General features: G+C 43.6%; 1 protein-coding gene across 7 annotated transcripts in view; it reads left to right on the forward strand.

Annotated features, from left to right (window-relative positions):
• The window catches only part of adck1 (aarF domain containing kinase 1), a 514542-nt gene extending 509670 nt beyond the window's left edge, over positions 1-4872 (forward strand). For all 7 annotated transcript variants that reach the window (XM_041215327.1, XM_041215330.1, XM_041215326.1 and 4 more), the window contains one exon: positions 2827-4872. In XM_041215327.1, coding sequence (XP_041071261.1) covers positions 2827-2995 — 169 coding nt within the window. In that variant the 3' untranslated portion in view covers positions 2996-4872. The remainder of the gene's footprint in view (positions 1-2826) is intronic.
• Positions 4873-21760: the final 16888 nt, after the last annotated feature.

The raw sequence follows: 21760 nt of genomic DNA on the forward strand, positions 1-21760 counted from the left end.
TAGATTTAATTTTTGGTTCCTTGTCCTTGATTCTCTCTGTACTGGAGATAGTCTGTTCCTATCTACTCTGTCGCAACTTTCATCACTTTAAACATTGCCCCATAACTTCCATTGTTCTCATGAAAACAGCTCAATATTTCCAAGTTATTCTTCATGTTTGTATTTCCTTGCACCAGGCAGCTTCCTTGTGAATGATCAGCTCAAACCTCAATCTCCTTCCTATCATGTGGAGCCCAATCCTGCACATGGAGTTTTAGCTAAAGTCCTATTGAGGTTTTATATAGATTCATTGTTCCATAGGCACTTATATTGTATAGCACTTGAGATAAAACCAATTCCATTTGTTTTTCTTTATTGCCTTACCATCCTGAGGTTCTGCCTTGAATGTTCTATGAAGCTATACTCCTAAAACCTACTCTTCCACAGCACCAAACCTACTTCCCATCAGAGCATGATTATTGCTGTATGTTCTTTCATCCAAGGTGCATCAGACCTACTGAGATTGATTTCTATCTGACACTTTTCCCTCCGGTTTATCAATATCGATTTGCTGATTCCTCTCCTCTTCCAAAGGCTTAAGTGTGCCACATATATTGGTATCCTCTCCAAATTTTAGCACCAATCTGTCCAGGCCTATACCCCAAATCCATTGGTGGACACAGTGAACAGAAGTGAAATGAACACTGCTACCCGTTTTCGGGAGGAATTAAAATCGGGCGGGTTCTGTAATAGGCAGGTGGGCAATCCGTCCATTTCATCATCCACCAGATTACCAGCCGAGTGGTAATTGTTAAAATCACCTCCTATCTGTCAGCCTTGTCTCAGTTAATAGCTTGTTCAAAATCCTGGAAATCCCTCCCAAACTGCACTGTGGGTGTACCTACACCACATGGACTGCAGCGGTTCAAGAAGGCAGCTCACCACCACCTTCTCAAGGGCAACGAGGGATGGACAATAAATGCTGGGCCCAGCCAGCGAAGCCCACAACCTGTGAATGAATTTAAAAAAAACTCCTGTGTCTGTGTTAGACAGAGTGGGTTCAAATCCCACTCCAGGGACTTAGCACAATTCTAGACTGACACTCCAGTGCTGCGCTGAGGGAGTGCTGCACTGTCAGAGGTGCTCCCTTTCAGTTGAGAAGTTAAACTGATTGCCTGTCTGCCCTCTCAGGTGGATGTGAAAGATCTAGTGATCACTATTTGAAGAAGGGTGGAAGATCACCAAAAATAATTATCTGGTCATCCATCTTACTGCTGTTTGTCGGAGCTTGTGGTGCCCCAACTGTCATGTTACCCTGAATTATGGCAGTAACTATGCATCAAAAGTACTTCTTGGTGCTTTGTGATGCTCTGAGGTCATGAACGGATGCAATAGAAATGCAAATTTTTCCTATCTTCTACTCCTTTGATGCTTTTGCTCACCTTCCCTGACGTGTGATCAGTGCCTGCTTTCTTTGCTACTCTTCTTTCCCCACACATTTTTTGTAAATCACTTTGGGGCATTTTGTTCAGTAAAAGGCTTCTCTTTTTTGCCATGTGGCCAGATCTCCATGTCACCACCCGTCATTGGGCAACTGGGGATTCTGGAAGGTTCTGAACGGCGAATGTTGGCCGCCAGTGCTCCCAGTGACCCAACCCCTCCCCCCCCCACCCCCGGCAACTGTCATAAGGATACAGTCTTAATATTCATGAATGGGGCAATAGAACTTTCTGGATATTGGCATTGCTGTCAAAGTAATGGCCTCACCAACCATGACCGGCATTTTTTTTTTTTTTATTTTTCCAAACACTGATTTCCTCTATTCTGCTGCTCTGTTTAACAATCTCTAGTTCAATTTCACAGAATCAAAGCTAGCCAAGCAGTGACACCAGTGTGCTGGAGCTGACAGCTCAGGGGATATGTTGCCAGCGCAAATGTTTGAAGTAAACTTATTTCTGAAAATGCCAAGCAGGCGACGTTTTCCCTGTTACAGGGATCACAAAATACTGCCGAGCGTTTTATTTTACCCTTGACTAATTTGTCTTTTTTCTCATTTGGGATCCAGGTTGAACTCAATGCAATGAAAATCAAGCTGGTCGTACAAAGAGTGAGCTGATCGCTCCACCCCAGTGCTGCCCTGGCTCCCACTTCCCCCTCCCCCCACACCCATTCCTTCAAATCAACTAAATAATGAATATTATCTGAGAAATGTTAGCCATTGGCCAAGGTGCTTAGGAAAGCCTCTTTCAGTCACAGCAAAATGTATATTTTATGTTTCATACTGGATTGGAAATTCATGTTTATTGGATAAGTTGACCTCTCGGTGGAAGTTGATAAAATACAAAACCAGGAAGTTTTCTGGTTGAGATTTCCTATTGTGCAGGTTAGTTGAGCTCATGCTGCTCCTGGCCTCAGGACCAATGGGTTGAGGAAAGCACAAATCAGCCAGGGTTCACCTTCCTCTGGAGCCTGTCAGTGACTGGATGGTAGGCACCTTGGGAGGTTTTGCTACGTTAAGGAGACTATATAAGTGTTGTTGTTGCAATGGGTTCAGCTGTGATGCCACCCCGTGCTTGAATGGCCTATTGTTGAGTACCACAGAGCTACTAGCACCTGCTGAACTACTTCTTAACATGAATCGATGCGTTGGGCAACAGCCAAGGAGAGAATTAAGCGGATTTTTATTTTTTTAATGGCATGGTGTTAAAACCATGAATAAAAAAGGCCGGTATGAAAGGGTTGAGTTAAATGCTGACGGTTTGCTGAATGATCACCAAAGAGCCTCATAGTGTCTGTGTTTCTTATTCCCTTAGGAATTTAACACAGATTTTCTGTTTAATTTGGCAGGTACGAGAGGGATAAGTGTAAATCCTGGTACGGGAAGCTGAAAATCTCCTGGGCCAAAACTCTTGATCTTTGGCAGATCAACCTGTACGAGGTCTTGCTCTGGATTAAAGCGTCGTTGTTGGGGAGTTGGATTGCTGGCATCCTGGGCTATGATCATCCTCTGCAATGAAGCCGCTCTCTGACAAAGAAAAGACCATTAATATTTATTCTTGGGTTTTCTATTCTTCTGCTGCACTTAATGACCATTTTGGCCAGCCTAAAGCTTCCTATGTGCTGTGAGATTGTAGCAGGCCAGGCCCTAATTAACTTATGGACTTGCTAGAGTTTCTTTCCTCTCGTTGTTAAAGGTTGAACTCATTATCATATTTCCAACCATTTACTCGCGACGCTTGTTGTGTTGAATCAGTCATGTAGCACTCCACTGCCCCTCCCACACCCCTCTGCCCTGTAAGCATTAGAAATCCAATTCTGGGATCTATCTGAATAAAATGATGCCCTCTGATGGTTGTCCCATCCATGTCTGAACATGACCATCAAGCTCTGCTGATGGCTCAGCTCCCTTGAACTTAGAAGATTAAGGGGCAATTGAATTGAGGCATTCAGGATGAAGGAGTTGATGGTAGATGAAAACTTTCTTCTGGTTGGTGAGGGTGGGATAGGTGAGGGGGTTGGGCAGAGTGGCGCTGTGGGGGAGTCCAGAACCAGTGGGTCATTCAAGGGTGATGTCAGGAAGCACTTCTTCACACAATGGCTAGTAGAAATCTGGAACTCTCCCTCCACCCAGGATGGGGAATCAGTTGTAAGTGTCAAAACGGAGCTCAAGCTCAATTTTTGTTAGGCAAGGGTCATGGAAACAAGGTGGGTAGGTGGGATTAAGATACAGATCAGCTGTAAAAACAAACAAAAAAACGTTGGGAATACTCAGCAGGTCAGGCAGCATCTGTGGAGAGAAACACAGTTAGCGTTTCAGGTTGAGGTGACCTTTCTTCAGAATTGAAGAAAGATAGAAATGTAAGAGCTTTTAAAAACAGGGTAAGTGATGGGGGCAGGGGCGAGTGGGCAGGAGGCAGAAAGAACAAAAGGCAAGCTCTGTGATAAAGTAAAGGGCAGGGAGGATTCAATAACAAAAATTTCATGGGTGTAATGTTGGAAATGCAGCAGCCAGTTTGTGCACAGCAAGCTCCCACAAACAGCAATGTGGCAACAACCAGTTAATCTGATTTTTAGTGATATTGACTGAGGGATAAATATTGTTAGTCATTCCAGGAATAACAACCCTGCGCTTCTTCAAAATAGTGCCATGAGATCCTTTACATGCACCTGAGTGGCAGGCAGCAGCTCAGTTTAACACCTCATCTGAAAGTCAGCACTGTCTGACAGTGTAGCACCCCTTTAGTGCCAGCCTAGATTTTTGTGTTCAAGCCTCTGGAATGGGACTTGAACCCACAATGTTCTGCCTCAGAGGCACAAGTGCTACCAGCTGAACATCAACCTTCAATCTTATTGCTCCTAGTGGTGAACAAATTTTGCAATTCCACTTTGTTGCGAGCAACCACGTCCAACTGACCCACTCCTTTTACTTCAGTATTCACAACGTTACACCTTTTCTTGGGTCTGCCTGATTTTTTTCGTTGGAGTTTACTTTTCTAACAGTCTCGAGCGAGACAAATTTAGAGTTTTCTCAGGAGATGTCCAACCCATCCCCACTTTCCCTATCTTATTTGCGAATCCATTCTCTCCTCCCAGTCTTAGCCCCCGTGGTTCCTCATTCCCGATGGTTTCTGGCCGGCAAATGTCCAAAATTATTTATCCTGACAAATGTGTGTTCCTTGTTTGCTAAGGTCCTGGTTCCTCCATTCTATGCAAAGGCACTGATTTTGGCATTGGTGTTAAAAATGCAATGTTTGGTCTTTTGAGATAATGTTTGGGATTCAGATGGGATCATTTGACAACTTGGCAGTGGCTTTCTTCAAAAGAATTAAGTTCACTCCTATGTGTGAGGCATTTTTTTCTTCATGGCCAGATTAAACTGCTTGATGTTCCATACAGCCAGAATCCATTCTGTCTTACTTAGGCCCAGCAAGGATAGGTTGTACTGCTTGATAAAATCTGTGCAATCTTACTGATTTGATACATAGAATGGTTACAATACAGAAGGAGACCATTCAGCCTGTCAGGTAAGTGCCAGCCCACTTCCATTGTCCCACCTTACTCCATAGCCCTGCAAATGTCTTATCTTTAGCTGTTTATCCAATTCCCTTTGAAAGCCTCAGTCACATCATTCCGGATCTTAACCACTCTCGGTGTTAAAAAAAAACTTTTCTTCATGCCAGCTTTGGGTCTTTGCATCAGTTTGATGTTCTGCGTTTCAAACCGAGTGATCCCCTCAAGTGTATGAAGACAGGGCACCTGTGAGCTGACATCCTTTCAGCTTTTGACTGTACCCACCTCACCCTTACCCCACTCTTGCTTCAGGCCTTGTTTGACAGCTGTATTTGTAGACGTTTCAGGAAAGTAATGCCTACAGTATTTTTTTTTAAATCAAGGTTAGGCGGGTGAGCTAACCTCAATCATCCTCACTTTTTCCTGGCCTGGAATCAGCAGCTACGTTGAACTGGAACAGCTGAAGCCTGTGGCACGCACATCTCCAGCCCATTTTGGAAGTGGAGGCGAGATGTTGGAACGTGTGAACTAAATGAATTTAAATGGTAACTCATTCTGGCTGGCATTAGAGATTTTCTTTTAATTTTGACTCTCCTTTAAGGGCCAACCGCGTAACATGCTAACTGCATCAGTTGAAAAGTGTTGAAAATCCTCAGTGGATCAGTCAGAGTTTGACAGGGAAACAGGTTGTTGGAACTCTCATTGGAGCTCTGAGTTTGAATGTGCTGGGTTAAACCTTGTTCTGTATATCACTTTCTCTTACATTTCCTTTCTAACTTTGGGATTCCTGCTGCCACCAGCTACCCCAGGACAGGTGGATAAAGTGGTTACAAAACCACTTGGCAAGTTTTCCTTTATTAGCCAAAGCATAGACCATAAGATCATGGAGGTTAAGCAAGAACTGTATACAATAAAAGTTAGACCACAGCTAGAGTACTGCATCCAGCCCTGGTCATCACATTGCAGGAAGGATGTGATCGCACTGGACAGGGTTTACGAGGATGATGCCTGGACTGGAAATTTTTATCTATGGGGAAGGGTAGGATAGGCTGGGGTTGTTTGAACTGGAGCAGAGGAGGCAGAGGGGAGGGTGACTTCATTGAGGTGTATAAAATTATAAGGGGCCCAGATAGAGTAAATAGGGGTGACATGTTTATCTTAGCAGAGGGGTCAATAACCAGATTTAAAGTAATTGGCAGAAGGATTAGAGGAGAGGTGAGGAAACATTTTTTCATCCAGAGGGTGACAGGAATCTGGAACTCACAGTCTGAAAGGGTGGCAGAGGCAGAAGCCCTCATCACATTTAAAAAGCACTTGGATGTCTACTTGAAGAAGCATGACCTGCAGGACTACGGACCTAGTGCAAGAGGGGGTTGGGCTTAAGACTGGGTAGCTCCTTGCCTACCAGCATGGGATGTGATGGGCTGAATGACCTCCTCATGTGCCATATATTTACTATGATTTCCTCCCCCTGACCCATTTACCCACACACTCTCATGTATGGGCACCATCATTTGTGCAAGCGGGCACACACTCACTTCCTTCTGGCAACCAGTGGATTATTTGTTTCCATTCAGCCAGTAGGGGATGTCCTTCAGCGAAGCATAGCTGACCCTACTTTATGGCTTTGAAATGATGAAGGGAACTGGTTAAGATGCAGGGAGGTTACTCACTATGGTGAAGGGTTCATATGTTAGGGGACAGGAGTCAGATGGAAAAGCTGAGTGGAATTTCTTTGCCCAAAAACCTGTCAGAAAAACTACCAGGGATGGCTGTTACACACCTATAGAGGAAATAGTTTGAGGGTCCTGTTCGAGGAAATGCTTGGACTTGATGGCTAACAGAAAAGAAAAGATGAGCAGCCCGAGAGGTGCTTTGGTAAGGAAGTGGAGCAAGACCGTCCCAAATAGCAACCTAGCTATGGGTGTGTTCAAAAAAAAAAACCAGGGTGGGTAACCAGACAAAACATGGGTGACTGCAGCCATTCTAAAGCTGGGCTTTCTCTGTGTGATTCCAGCACTTGAGGCCAACCAGGCCACCAGAGACAAAGAGAATAGACAAACACAAATGTAAGCCAGAAAATAAGTTATTTCCTATGGGAATTTAGCTTGAAAGAGTTAAGACAATTTACTTGGGAAATCCTCTTTTTCTTTGGCCACACATCTGATTTTGTCAGGGGTTACTTCAGAGGGATAAAAGACCTGAAATATTGGGGAGAATTCTTTTCCCCCCATCAAGCAGGCCGGTTGGGGGCAATCGGCTGTGCACCGCCCTTTTATATGGGTGGGCCAATTAAGGCGCGCCCAGCGTGACGCACTCCCTGTAGTGCTCGGCGCTACCTGTGCGGGCTGGGGGAGGAGGGAGAGTCAGGGCCTGCGCTCTTTCACACATGCACGTGAAAGAACTCAGAAATCTCCCTGAGGGAGCTCCGTGCCTAAGGGAGATTAAGTTGAATTTGAAACTTCAGAATAAAAAAAGTTAAAAATCATTTACACATGTCCCCTCATGCAACAGCGTCACATGAGCTGGGACATGTTTACTGAATGTTTAATAAATATTTATTAGTTTAATAAACCCTTCATGAAACCTCATCCCGCCCGTGGATGAGGTTTCATGAAAAATGCGAAAGCGACCTGGGCTCTTCACCTGCCCCCCCGCCAACCTTAAGGTTGGACGGGCAGCCCTGTCAAATTGTTTAATTGGTTTGTTAATGGCCTTAACAGGCCTTTGACAATTTGGCGGGTGCACAACGAACTCCGGTGCGCGCCCTCCAAATGCAAGATCGGAATGACGCGTGGTGACGTTGGAACGCACGCCCGACATCACCATGCGTCACTTTACGTGTCAGCATGTGGGGTCATTAAAATGCCATTTTGCCAAGACAGCTTGTGTGTAATATTGAATTACTGATTTTCAGCACAGTTCTTGCAGGATCGCTGAGCATCACTTATCGGAATCTTTAATTGGACAATTAGTCAGGTGACCCACATCTTCTCAGCAAGTTGACAAGCATCTGAGTCCACTCATTGGCTGATTGAAATGCTGGTTTATATTCAATATCAGGACAAGACAGGTTAAGGCGATTAGGCGTTAATTGATTGTGGTGATGGTGTGGTGGGGTGGGGTTTGTTGGTGCATTTGCGATTACCCGCAAGTTGCAGATGTGCAAAGCCGCACGCTTGAGCATGCAAGGTTCTTGCCAGTTCAGAGAAATCATTAAAAAAATTACAATGCAATAGCCATTCGGTCCATCATGCCCATGCTGGTCAATGAAAAGCTACTCAGCCTCATCCTACCACCTGCTTATTCTTCCTGCTTAGGCAGTTCCTCCCGATTGAGGATGATTTGCTTCCATTGCGGTTAGATGGGTTCGGAAATGGCTGATAAGTCCAAGGTGCAACCTGCAGACCCTGCCACATGTGGGGCAGGTGGCATTTGAAGGGTTAGGTAGATGGGTTGTTGGGAGGTTTGTATGTTCTCTCCGATGCCTCAACTTCACCTCTGCACATTCTCGAAGTCTCGGTGTGTCCGGTGCCTTCCCGAATGAGCCTTCTCCATTTTGGTCAGTCACAAGCCAGGGTCTCCCATAAGTCAGCAAGGAGGTTTGACCTCTTCTGGGATACAAACATACGAATTAGGAGCAGGAGCAGGCCTGTTCCACCATTCAATAAGATCATGGCTGATCTGACTGCAACCTCAACTCCACGTTCCCACCTGCCCCTGATAACCTTTCACCCCCTTGCTCATCAAGAAACTTGCTAGCTCTGCCTTCAAAATATTCAAATACTCTGTTTCCATTGCCTTTTGAAGAAGAGAATTCCAAAGACTCACAACGCTCTGAGAGAAAACAAATTCTCCTCATCTCTGTTCTAAATGGGTGATCCCTTACTAATAAACAGTGACCTCTTGTTCTAGATTCTCCCACAAGAGGAAACATCCTTTCCACATCCACCCTGTCAAGTCCTCTCAGAATCTTATATGTTTCAATCAAGTCACCTCTTACTCTTCTAAACTCCAGCGGATACAAGCCTTGCCTGACCTCATAGGTCAACCCGCCCATTCCAGGTATTAGTCTAGTAAACCTTCTCTGAACTGCCTCCAATGCTTACATCCTTCCTTAAATAAGGAGACCAATACTAAACACATTACTCCAGATGTGGTCTCACCAAAGCCCTGTATAAATGAACCATAGCCTCCCTACTATTTTATTCAATTCTCTCCCAATAAACAATAACATTACTTGCTGTACCTGCATACTAGCCTTTTGTGATTCATGCTTTAGGACACCCAGATCCCTCTGCATCTCAGTGCTCTGCAATCTATCATCATTTAGATAATATACTTATTTTTTATTCTTCCTGCCAAAATGGACAAATTCACATTTTTTTTACATTATACTCCATTTGCCAAATCTTTGCCCATCACTTAACCTGTTTATGTCCCTTCGTAGCCTCCATATGTCCTCATCACAACTTACTTTCCTACCTATTTTTGTATCATCAGTAAATTTAGCAACCATCCCTTTGGTGCCTTCATCCAAGTAATTTATATAAATTGTAAGAAGTTGAGGCAACAACACTGCTCCCTGTGGCACACCACTCATTACATCTTGCCAACCAGAAAAATGACCACTTTATGCTTACTCTCTGTTTCCTGTTAGCTAGTCAATCTGCTTTCCGTGCCAATGTGTTGCCCCCTACACCATGAGCTTTTATTTTCCGCAATAACCTTTGATGTGGCACCTTATCAAATGCCTTCTTGAAATCCAAGTACAGAATATCCACCGGTTCCCCCTTCTCCACAGCATATGTTACTTCCTCAAAGAACTCCAATAAATCAGTTAAACATGATTCTTTGAGGACAACTCTAAAGAGACTGCTGCTGCGACCAAGTTCCGCGTAGAGCAGTTGCTTCAGGAGCCTGGTGCCAGGCATACGAATGACATATCCTGCCCAGCTGAGCTGGTTTTGAGTGATTAGCGCCTCGATGATGGGTACCTTGGCTTGGGAGAGGGGGCTGCTGATGGACTGCCTGCCACCAGATTTGGGGGATCTTGTGAACCATGCCTGTAGCCCTAGAGGTCACAGCTCTTCAAGTAGGCACCCAAGTACTTTTCAAATGTGATGAGAGTTTCTGTCTCTACCACTCTTAATGGCAGAGAATTCCAGATCCCTACCATCCTCTGGGTGAAAAAAGTGTTTCTTCATCTCCCCTCTAATCCTTCTACCAATTACTTTAATTCTATTACCCCTGGTTTTTGACCCCTCTGCTCAGGTAAATAGGTTGTCTCTATCTACTCTATCTAGCCCCGATCCAAGGAAAACAACAGCAGCCTCTATAATCAGTTGAAATGGAGAAAGGACTGAAGAGTCCTCTGAGCCATGGAGCACAAAGAAAATTGAATTGTGGATACATAGGTTGCCCCAAAAATTAGTAATGGAACCCCTCACCCCCCTCACCTCCTTCACCCCAGGGTGAGGGAGGGATGGCCATCGTGCACCACTCAATATTCATGAATGGTGCAATGTGCTCAATGTTCCCTGTCTTATCTTCATCTCCTGGAGGTAATAATGTGGCACTTGTTTCCTCAGATAGCAAAGCCGCCCAGCAGAAACTTTTAAAGCAGGTTGTAGCCCTCTGGCAGGGAACCCAGGCTGCCTGTGTCATTGACCTATCTGACTGCAAGTCCCATCAGAAGAAAACCCAGTCATGTCTTCTACAGCTTTGCCTGTACACCTGTACTAAGGGTGGGATTGTAATCTTACAGTAGGAAGCCCTGACTGATCATTTTATTCTTCTCTTGCCTAAGGAAACGAATCTTAGAATCTTACAACACAGAAGGAGGCCATTCGACTCATTGTGGCTGAGCCAGCCCTTTGAAAGAGCTATCCATTTAATTCCATTCCCTTGCTCTTTTCCCAGAGCCCTGCAATTTTTTTCCCTTATTAGTATAAGTCTAATTTCCTGTTGAAAGTTTCTGCTGAATCTGCTTCCACTATCCTTTCAGGCAGTGTATTTCAGATCATGAGAGCTCTTCATGCAAAAAAAATTCTTCTCACCTCCCTACAATATTTTTCATATTGCTTGACTAGTACAGAATATATAATGAGTCTGCAGATGGATATAAAATAGGAGCTTTATTGGAACACACCTGGTTTATATCTTACATGAGGCTGAATGAGAGAGCAAATCATGGTGATGTTGCATCACTTCCTGTGATGATGTGTACAGTATTTGATTAGCATGTTACATAGTTAGAATTAACCCATTAAACTACAGCACCTGCCAAGTCTGACTCCCATTTCTATATTGCAATGATCGAACAAGCCACAACTTTAAACTCTAGTGTGTTGCAGTCCTTAATCTTGTCTTCTTCTATTTAGGTCCTCTTCTTCCTCCCTTCTTATATGGACAACCACTGTTTCACAAGCCTATCAGAACGGGTCATCTTCTTCTTTAGAGAGGATTGGGGGAGGGTTGAGTTCTGTGGGTGGTCTCTCAGACTCTGCTGGTCAGGAGGGCAATTGGTGGATGATTCAGGATCATCAGTCAGGTAGTCATCTGGATTGGTGGATGAATGCAGCATCCCTGGCCGGTTAGATAGGATAGATGGATGCATCCACTGGGTAGAATGCTGCTTTTTTGTGGCGACCATTGCACATCTGTTCCGCCTCACCATACAGTGCTCTGTTTGGATGAAGTAGGACAGTGGATCTGGTGTCTGTTCAACCACTTGTCCTTAGTGAGCTTGGTCTCAGATCCAAACTGGTTCCCCTGGTTGGAGGTCTGGCAGGTTGTAGTGCCTTGTGATGTATAGCATAGTTCCAAATGTGGCTGAAATGATATTTATTGTCTTTCTCTCTCACTTTGTCCAAGTTACCAGTTTGTATTTGTGGCATGTGTGGGTGTGTGTGTGGCGGGAGGCGGGGGGGTGGGGTGAGGGGGGTGCAGGTTGGGGGGGGTGCGGGGGTGGTGGGTGGTGGTGGGGGGAGTAGGGAGTTGGGAGTTGAGTTCTCAGTCTCCTTCCCAGGAGGAGTTCACATGGTGCTAGACCATTTTGGAGTGGAGTTGAACGACAGCTCAGAAGTGCAAGTTGGATGTCATCATTCTTCAGCAATGCTTTCACTGTAGCACTCATCTTTCAGCTTCACCATTGGCTTGAGGGTATCTTGGGGAGCTGGTATTATGGACAAATCCATACGATGTAAATTCTTTAAAGCATTAATTGGCAAGCTGCATTGTCTGAGATTACAAGGTCTGGGATTCCGTGTTGTACAAATATCTCCTTCAGCATTGCAATCACTGCTTCAGAAGTGTAACTCTGCAGATGCTTGGCTTCTATCCATCTGGAGTAGTAGTCTACGATGATCAAGAACATTTTACCTCTGTGTTCAAAGAGATCCATCCCAAGCTTGATGAAAAGGAAGATGACATCAATGGTTCTGTTGTCTCCTGATGATGAATAGCACAAGGAACCTAGCTTGATATCATCTCCTCCAGAAACCTGGCCACCAAGAATATCCTGCTGTGGCTCGACATTTTGTGATACCCAAAAAACCTTGGTGCAATCATTGTAATATATTGAGTCTCAGAACTCTTGGAATGACCACTCTCTCATCATAGCTGAGTAAATCATCAACTAGAGTGAGGTATCCTTTCTGTTCATAGTACCATCTGCATGACATGTATGCTGGGCATCCTTTGACACAGCATTCTCTGACCTGAGCACACTCTTCATCAAATTTCTGTGTACCTCTGATTTCATTGAGAGGCTGAGTTGTTGCTGGTAAAGTTGTGGTTGCTGTCAATTTAAAGGTTTCTACCTCTTCAACGAAGGCTACATCTCATTGTTCAGGCCTTGCCACTGGGCTATGGGATCACCTGTATTCTGCTGGAACATACTCTGTCTTTTCATCAAACCTCATCAACTCAGTCTGAATTATTGTACTCATGGAGGCATTTTTTGCTAACTCCTTAGAATCTAAGAGCCGTCACTCAGAGCTTGTGGTCTGTCTCTATCTTAAAGCGGGGACCTAAATCATAATCTGCAAACTCTTTGCAAGCCCATATAATGGCTAGTGATTTTTTCTCTTTCATTCATAACTCTGGTCAATCTCTGTCAGTGTAAAGGATGCATAGTAAACTGGTTTGCACTCTCGATCCATCCATCTGAAAGATTATCACTCTCAGCCCTGTAGAACACGCATCTGCAGCAATGATAGTGAGTGGACCTGGGCCATAGTGAGTTAAAATATCAGATGATGTCAGCATCTCTTTGATTTTCTCAAAAGACCTCTGTTGTGCTTCCTCCTAGCACCACGTATTATCCTATCGTATCTGCTGATTTATTGGCTTATTGATGACAGCTAAGTTGGGTGTCAGGCAGACCAAACCCACGAGGGAAACTTGGTTGCGCTATCACAACGGTTTTGCAATTTGTATTTATTATGAGATGCGTGCACTGAATTCAGGAGTAATAAGTTCACCAAGACCTTTAGAGATTTTTAAAAAATTAAAATTAAAAAAATTATTAACAAAATAAAAGATGTCAAGCACCGACATAAGACTACAATTACTCCTATAATAACTCCTAAAATCTCTAATTAACCTGGCCTCCAGTTACACTCCCTTTAAGGCAATGGTCCAAAAATAGATTTTAGATTTTAAACAGATCCAGTAAGTTAACACAATACCCTGGACAGTGGAATTCCAAATAGCTTTTTCTAGCTTAAGTTTCGATGGACAGCAGACTTATGCACAAATGCTGGAGGCTTCATTAAGGATATTTCACACACTCCTGTTAGATCTTAAATGGCCTTCTGACACATAGCCTTTCATTCTCCTTTATATATGTTTCTCTCTTTTTAAATTCTATTGTTCCATACATCTTTGAATCTCCCTCATAATATAAAAACTTTCATGGTGTCACTATATATTGTCAGTAACATTTGGAAAAAAATAAACACATTCCTTAGCCTTGCTTATCTGGCTAGTTGTAAACAGACTGAGACCCCTTTGAAACCCAAATCTCCCTTCGTTTATCAAAAATGCAAATTCCCTTCGCACCTTACATGCTAAGCCAGCATCCATGTTTACCCATTAGCACGTCAAGCACCTAGCTTCTTTTGATGAGTTAAAGCTTGCAGTCTGCTTGACTAAATGTAATTAAATCATGTCCAGACAGACTCCACTATACTTACCCCATAAACCTACTTCACAATAAACCAGAAAAATATTATGAAAATTATTATACTTTCATGACATGGGCAGGAACTTTCTGAATTGGTTTACCATATCCATTATTCTTTGGCGCTCAGTCACATTCCAAGGAGCTGTAAGCTTCTTGATTGCTCTTGTTTTCTGTGGATTAACTCTGACACCAGACGCATCCACAATATGCCCAAAGAACCTGGCTGCGAGTATTTGCATTTGTTGTTGAGTGGAAGTCCTGATTCCTCTAGGTATTGCAACACAGCTCACACTTCAGTGTCATGTTCTTTCTGAGTGGACCCATGGATCAGGGTATCATCCATGTGACACACAACTCCATCCAGTCCTTCTAGGATACTTGACATTGTCCTCTAGAAGATTTCTGGCGCTGATGTGATGCCGAAGGTGTAATGAAGGTTGTGGGTAACTTAAACTCTTCATCAAGGGGTTGTTGCCAATAACTGTTATTTGCATCTAGCTTTGTGATGACTGAACTTTTTCCCAATTTAGCTAAACTCTTGCCCACAGACCACATAGAATAAACTTCACGTTCAACTGGTTTGTTCAACTGTGTAAGATCTATGCAAATTCTGATGGGCCCATTAGGTTTTGGCATCAGGACCACCCCCCAGCTTGTTGGTTCTGTCATAGGTGAAGTAATCCCTTGCTTCAGCATAAAGTCAATTTCCTTCTTTGCTTTTGGCAAGAATGAATGAGGAAATTTTCTGTGTGTAAACAAATACACTGATCCATTCTAGAAATAGAGTTCCATCATATGCTATCTACAGCTTTCCTAGTCCTATGAACGGCTGTGGGAATTCAGCTCTGAGGTTTTTGGGCTGATCGACTTTGCAGTACCTCTACTCTGCAAATCAGATGCAAGTCCTGCTCAGAAGTGAACAACTCTGGTTCTAAATCACATACAATGTTTCTGTGATTTCTTTCTCTCAATATTGGATGGTTGCCTTCAGTCTCTCCTGTGACCTTGAGTTCTATTCCTCCCTGCCCATATAGATTTTTTGCATGATGGTCAAAGGGAGCTTCTCTCCAACCACAATTCAGCATCAGAAAGAATCGAAACTTCTGCACCTGTATCTAACTTGAAGTGCACCTTGTTTCCCTCTACTAGGGTATCAGCACTCACATAGCTTCCACTTGGTTCCTGGATCTCTCCAAGGAAAGGAACCTCAATATCACGGATATGATCTACTTCATGGATCTTGCCATCTTTCGAAGGCTTCCCATTGTGCATGTTCTGTACAGCCTTCTTGCTATAGCCCACAGCTTGGAAGTGGTTCAAGTTTCCACTTAAATGACACTTGGCCTTTTTCGCAGGGCAGTTTTCACACCTGTTTTTTTTCCTGCCATGTCAATCACTGTTAGCTTGAGCTGTTGATGGACGCTCTTCCTGTCTGCCCTGCTTTTTTATGACACCCTTTCCTTTCTTTATTTGACATACTCTCCTAAGTCAGCAGCTTTTGGTTTAGGGCTCTCCCTGTCACTTCAAACCACAGGTCGATTCAGTTTCCTGAGCTCAGCTTGGCTGCTCAGTTGGATTGCCTTAGCTAAGGTTAGATCATCTCTTGACTACAAGTGGTCAGACAAGGCATCATCCAACATTCCCACCATGATTCCATCTTTGAGAAGTTCATCGTTCAAGCTGCCATCTAGTCCTCTGCAAGTCTATACAGGTCATTTGTAAATGCATCAACACTTTCCCCTTGATGTTGGGAACATTCATGAAATTTAGCCCTCTCAACAATGGTATATTTTTTTCAGATTGAAGTATGTATAAAGTGCCTTGATTGCTTCATTGTATGTGGCTTTCTCCTCATCAACCCTGCGTGATGAGGATATAATTCGCACAGTCACCCATCACATTTAACAGCATACTGACCTGCTTACTGCTCGCCTTTGCAGCAAGGCCTGAAGTGGTGCAATATCTGGAAAATATCCGATACCATTTCAGCTATGTTTCTGCTTGGTTAAGGCCTGCAATACTCTTGAAACTTTCAGGCAATGGTAGCGATTTCGCCATCATTTTTCATACGCTTCCACAAGATAATATTCTTGGTACAGTTTGACTAATACAGAATATATAATGAGTCTGCAGAGTTATATAAAACAGGAGCTTTATTGGAATATACCTTACTGCTCTGGCTGTATCTTCCATGAGGCTCCATGAGAGAGAGAAAATCACGTGATGTTGCATCACTTCCCATGATGATGTACACAGGATCTGAATAGCATATCAAACAGAATTTACCCATTACACTACACTCCCTCTAGTTCTTTTACCATTGATCTTAAGTTTTTGTCCTCTAGGTAATCTATTCTTTCAGGGAATGTGGGCATTGGTGGCAAGGGCAGCATTTGTTGCCCACCCCTAACTGCCCTTGAACTGAGTGGCAGTTAAAATCAAGCTTATTTGCTCTGGAGTCACATGTAGGTCAGACCAGGTAAGGGCAGCAGATTTCCTTCCCTAAAGGACTTTAGTGAGCCAGATGGGTTTTTTATGACAATTAATGATAGTTTCATGGTGACCATTACTAAGACTATCTTTCAATTCATTGAATTTAATTCCACCAGCCGCTTTGGTGGGATTTGAACCCACGTCCCCAGAAGATTGGCAGGGGCCTCTGGATTAGTAGCCCAGTGACATTCCCACTATGCCACCGTCTCCACAACTGACTCTTAGCCTCTTGACGTTTCTACTTACTTACTCTATCAGAATCGTTTGAACATCTCTATAAATCTTCCCTTCCGGTGTAGCTCAGTTGGCTGCGCTGTCACCTCCAAGCCAGAAGGTTGTGGCTGAAGTCCGACTCCTGAGACCCAAGCACAGAATCTGGGCTGACACAACCAGTGCGGCATCAAGGGAGCACTGCACTGTCAAAGGCAAATCGTTTGTTATCGTACCATCCTGATAAATAGGGACAGGAGAAGGCTATTCAGCCCCTTGAGTCTTCTGAAATTCAGTGAGATCATGGCTGGTCTGTATCCTGACTCTGTCCAACTGCCTTGGCTCTGTATCCCTTAATAACATTGGCTCGCAAAAATCTATTGATCTCAGATTTAAAATTATTAATTGAGCTGGAATCCGGAGTGTTTCGTGGGAGAGAGTTCCGCACATCTACCATCCTTTGTGTGAACTAGTGTTTCCTAATTTCTCTTCTGAATGGCCAGTCCCTGATTTCAAGGTTATGCCCCCTTTATCCCTCGGCTCTCCCGCCGGTGGAAAATGTTTCTCTGCATGTACCCTGTCGATTCCTTTCAAACTCCTAAAAATCTAGAATCTCTTAATTCCAGGGAATACAAGCCTATTCAATGTCATCTCTCCTCATAATCTGATACTTAGAGCCCCAGTAACATTCAACCACCCTCTCCCACCCATCACCACCACCATTGCAGTTACAGGCAGTCCTTGACTTTACGACGTTCAGGTTATGGTGAACGGCACTACCGACATTTATAAATTGACACCCTGTTTTAACTTTCTCACATCGGTTTCGACTTTACGATGCCAAGCCAGCGAACAAATTCAAACGTTCATACATGCGCATTGACGCTCTGCACTGCCCATCTCCCTGAGTCAAGACGCTCAGTTGCTGTTCTGATGCCATTAGTACAGGACTGTAATTCTATATGTATTTTTAGCTTATGTGATTTTTTAATGCCAATGTGATTGCTGTTTACAACATAAGTACTTTAATGTTGCTATATTACTTGCCTATAATTGATTGAGTACAAAATTATTTTGGTGAAATAGGCTATCGGGCCTTGATTCAGGAACCACTCCCCCATTTGTAACATTGTTCTTATGGGAAAATCGGTTCTGAGCTACGACGTTTCAACTTAAGGTGCGGTTTTCAGGAAGCAGTTGTGTCGTAAGTCTGAGGACTGCTGATACAACAGAGAGCAATCTTCATTTTGTTAAACGTCAGAGCACTTGTTTGGAAAGTCCTGATGTCCCCAAAGTAACAATGCCAACCACAGCCCTCTCCGAAGCTCCAGGCGCTCGAAACATAACAGATCAGCAACTAGGAAGCATAAGCACAAATGGGATTGAGTTGTTTGGAATCTGAGGGCAGTTTGCCAGGATATAGGGGCATGAATGAGTCTATGGCCACTACTTGCTTCAGGGGACTCTGACAATGAAGAATCAAAGGGAGACCTTGACAAAGCAGCATATAAGAAAAAGCTTGAAATTATACAGCACCTCTGCTATCCTTAGGACATTCCAAACTACTTCACAAACAGTCACTTTCAAAGTGTAGTCACTGTTATGTAGACCAATATAGCAACTATTTTTTTTAATTCTTTCATGGGATGTGGGCGTCACTGGCTAGGCCAGCCTTTAATGTCCATCCCTGCTTGCCCTTGAGAAGGTAATGGTGAGCTGCCTCCTTGATCTGCTGCAGTCCATGTTCCATAGGTACACCCATAGTACTGTCAGGAAGGGAGTTCCAGGATTTTGACCCAGTGACAGTGAAGGAACGGCGACATAGTTACAAGTCAGGATGGTGTGTGGCTTGGAGGAGAACTTGCAGGTGGTAGTGTTCCCATATGTCTGCTGCTCTTGTCCTTCTAGGTGATAGAGGTCACGGGTTGGGTCGCTGTTGAAGGAGCCTTGGTGAGTTGCTGCAGTGCATCTTGCTGATGGTACACATTGCTGCCATGATGCATCGGTGGTGGAGGGAGTGGATGTTGAAGGTGATGGATGGGGTGCCATCTATGTCAACAATGTAATATAACATGCAAATAGCAAGGCCTCACAATCAGCTCTGCGATGAATAATCAGATAATTCCTGTTTTGTTGTTGGTTAAAGGATGAATATAGGCCAGGACACCAGGAGAATTCACCCGCTCTTCTTCAAGTTACACTGTGGGATCTTTTAAGTCCACCTGATGAGGCAGATGGAGCCTCAGTTTAACATCTCATTCAAAACACTGCACATCTGACAATGCAGCACTCCCTCAGCGTTGCGCTGATATGGATTTTGTGCACAAGTCCTGGAGTGGGACTAATGCCTGATATTAAAATGTAGCTTTGAACAATTAGAAATTCTGCCTTAGTGCTAAAGAAAGCACCACTTCTGCTTTGAACTTTCCCATGTCAACCCATTCCAACCTCAAGTTCTCCATTGAATTCATGTCACCATCTGAGTTGATGATGTGGAGTTATCAGTTTGTTGACTGCACTGTCACTTGTTGAACAAGGGTGTATCTGGGTGTAAGAAAAGGAGTGTAACTTCCCTGTTGGAACCTTGCAAAATTTCTCAAATTTTGAAATCTGGAACTCTCTCACCCAAAAGGCTGCTGGTGTTGGTGCTGGGGCAAATGGAGCTTTCACAGCTGAGATTGATTGTAAGGTAGGAGTATCAAGGTTAATTGGAGCAGAGGTGGGTAAATGGAATTGAGGCACAGATCAGCCATGATTTAATTGAATGGCAGAGCAGTCCCCAGGGTCTGAATGACCTACTCTTGTTCCTAATATTGGGCTTGACATGGAGAAGATGTTTCCACTTGTGGGATAGACCAACTCTAGAGGCCATAAACATGATAGTCACTAATAAATCCAATAGTGAATTCAGGAAAAAACTTTGACACCCAGAGTGGTTAGAACGTGGAACACTTTACCACAGGATCTCGTTGAAGAGACTAGTATAAATTCACTTAAGGGGAAACTAGATAAAAGCATGAGAGAGACAGGAATAGGAGGTTATGCTGATAAGGTTAAATAAAGATAGGTGGGAGGAGGCTCGTGTGGAGCAAGAAGATCAGCACAGACCAGCTGGGCCTTTGGCCTGAACCTGTGGTAATGGTCATTTTGTCTCCTCTGTGTATCCTGAAACCAGCAGAGCCAAACACTGAAATGTTTGTCCTGTTGATTCCCACCTACTAACACCAGTTTGGTTTGCTGTCTGGAAGCAGTTTGAGCAGCAAAGGGATAGATACCTTCATAAATACTTCACTGCTGTAAAGATACCTCCATGTCCCTATTAAACCTATTCTAGCTAGGGCTGATGAAGGACTAATATTACAGCAGGGCCACACCTCAAAAGTACTTCATTGCCTGTCGAGCTCTTTGAGATATGCTGAAGTGGTGAAAGATGCTGTTTAAGAGCAAGGTTTTGTTTTAAACTCTAATCTTCGAATGATTTGTATTCAAAGTCATGTCTCCTCATCAGAAATTCATTGCTCTATCATTGTAGCAGCTAAGTTATCTGCTCTGACGAACTGTTTAAATAAGATACAGTCCAGTAACCACAAAGACCCCATGCCCAACTCCCGCCTATTTAGCTTGGAGCCAAGAAACTGCCTCAGCATTACTTTTACATCTAGCTAATAGTATTCAATTATTTATACACTTGTTTTCATGTACCTGTGAATTTTAGAAAGGCCAATGACCCATCAGAGAACACTGACAACTGAATCTGAAAGCTTCACAGATGATGAACCTCTTAAGGAAAGAGTCTGGAGGAATCTCAGTCCACCTTACATCTGTCTCCCTTGCCCCTTTATTTCCATCTAATTTACATTAATATCTCACTCAAAAGCAGGAAAGAGAAATGAGTCCAGTGGGGTAGGGCAAGGAGAAAAATTGAGACTTATTGTTATGCAAAGTAACAAGAGCCTTATATGGAAATCCTTTGATGCTGAATTTAAATGTAGGACTGCTTAGAATCATGTAACACAAAGGGAAGCCATATGGACCTTTGTGACCATCCTCCCTCTTTGAAAGAGCTAACTAATTAGTTCCACTTCCCTATGCTTTCACCATAGTCCTTAAAATATTTTCTCTTTAAGTAAGGACCTAACTTCCCTACTGCATTCGCTTCCAGGCAGTGCATTCCAGATGGGAACAACCGGTTTGATGTTAAAGCCAGATGTCCATCATGAGAAAGCTCCCATGTTCTAACTCCGCTCACCTCCTATGAGGACAAATTCACGAGCAGTTTTCTGTTGTCACATTGACAGCCCTGCCTGCTCCTAGCAAATCAGCACTTTGCCATGTCTGAGCCAGCTTTGGCACCTGTCACTCTATCCCACCCCCTACCCCGTCCCCTTATGCAGCCCTACCTTATTGTAGGCACACTTTGGAAAGTGAACATGCCAGGTATTCAAAACGTCAGTTGCATAAGAAATAGGAACAGTACTAAGCCATTCAGCCCATTGAACTGGCTCCACCATTCAATTTATTTTATACAAATGTATTTGTCTACTGAAATGTTCATACTTGTGCAATCCTTTTATTATTTTATCCTGTATTTTCATTTTAATAATTGTCTGCATCTAGGTTATGAATTATGATTACTTGCTTTATTTGTATCACTGTCATAATTTGGTACGGGCCACCATGATGATTTTTCAATGAACGGTTGTCTGTCTGTCTATCTATCTACCTAATCATAACTGATCTGCTTGTGGCCTTAACTCCACTTTCATGCCTACCCTGCATAACCCTCGACTCCCTTGTCAATTAAAAATCTGTCTAACTCAGCTTTGAACACATTCAGTGATCCAGCCTCCACCGCTTGCTGGGAAGAGAATTCTAAAG

This window comes from Carcharodon carcharias, chromosome 20 (assembly GCF_017639515.1).
Source record: "Carcharodon carcharias isolate sCarCar2 chromosome 20, sCarCar2.pri, whole genome shotgun sequence".
NCBI lineage: Eukaryota > Metazoa > Chordata > Chondrichthyes > Lamniformes > Lamnidae > Carcharodon > Carcharodon carcharias.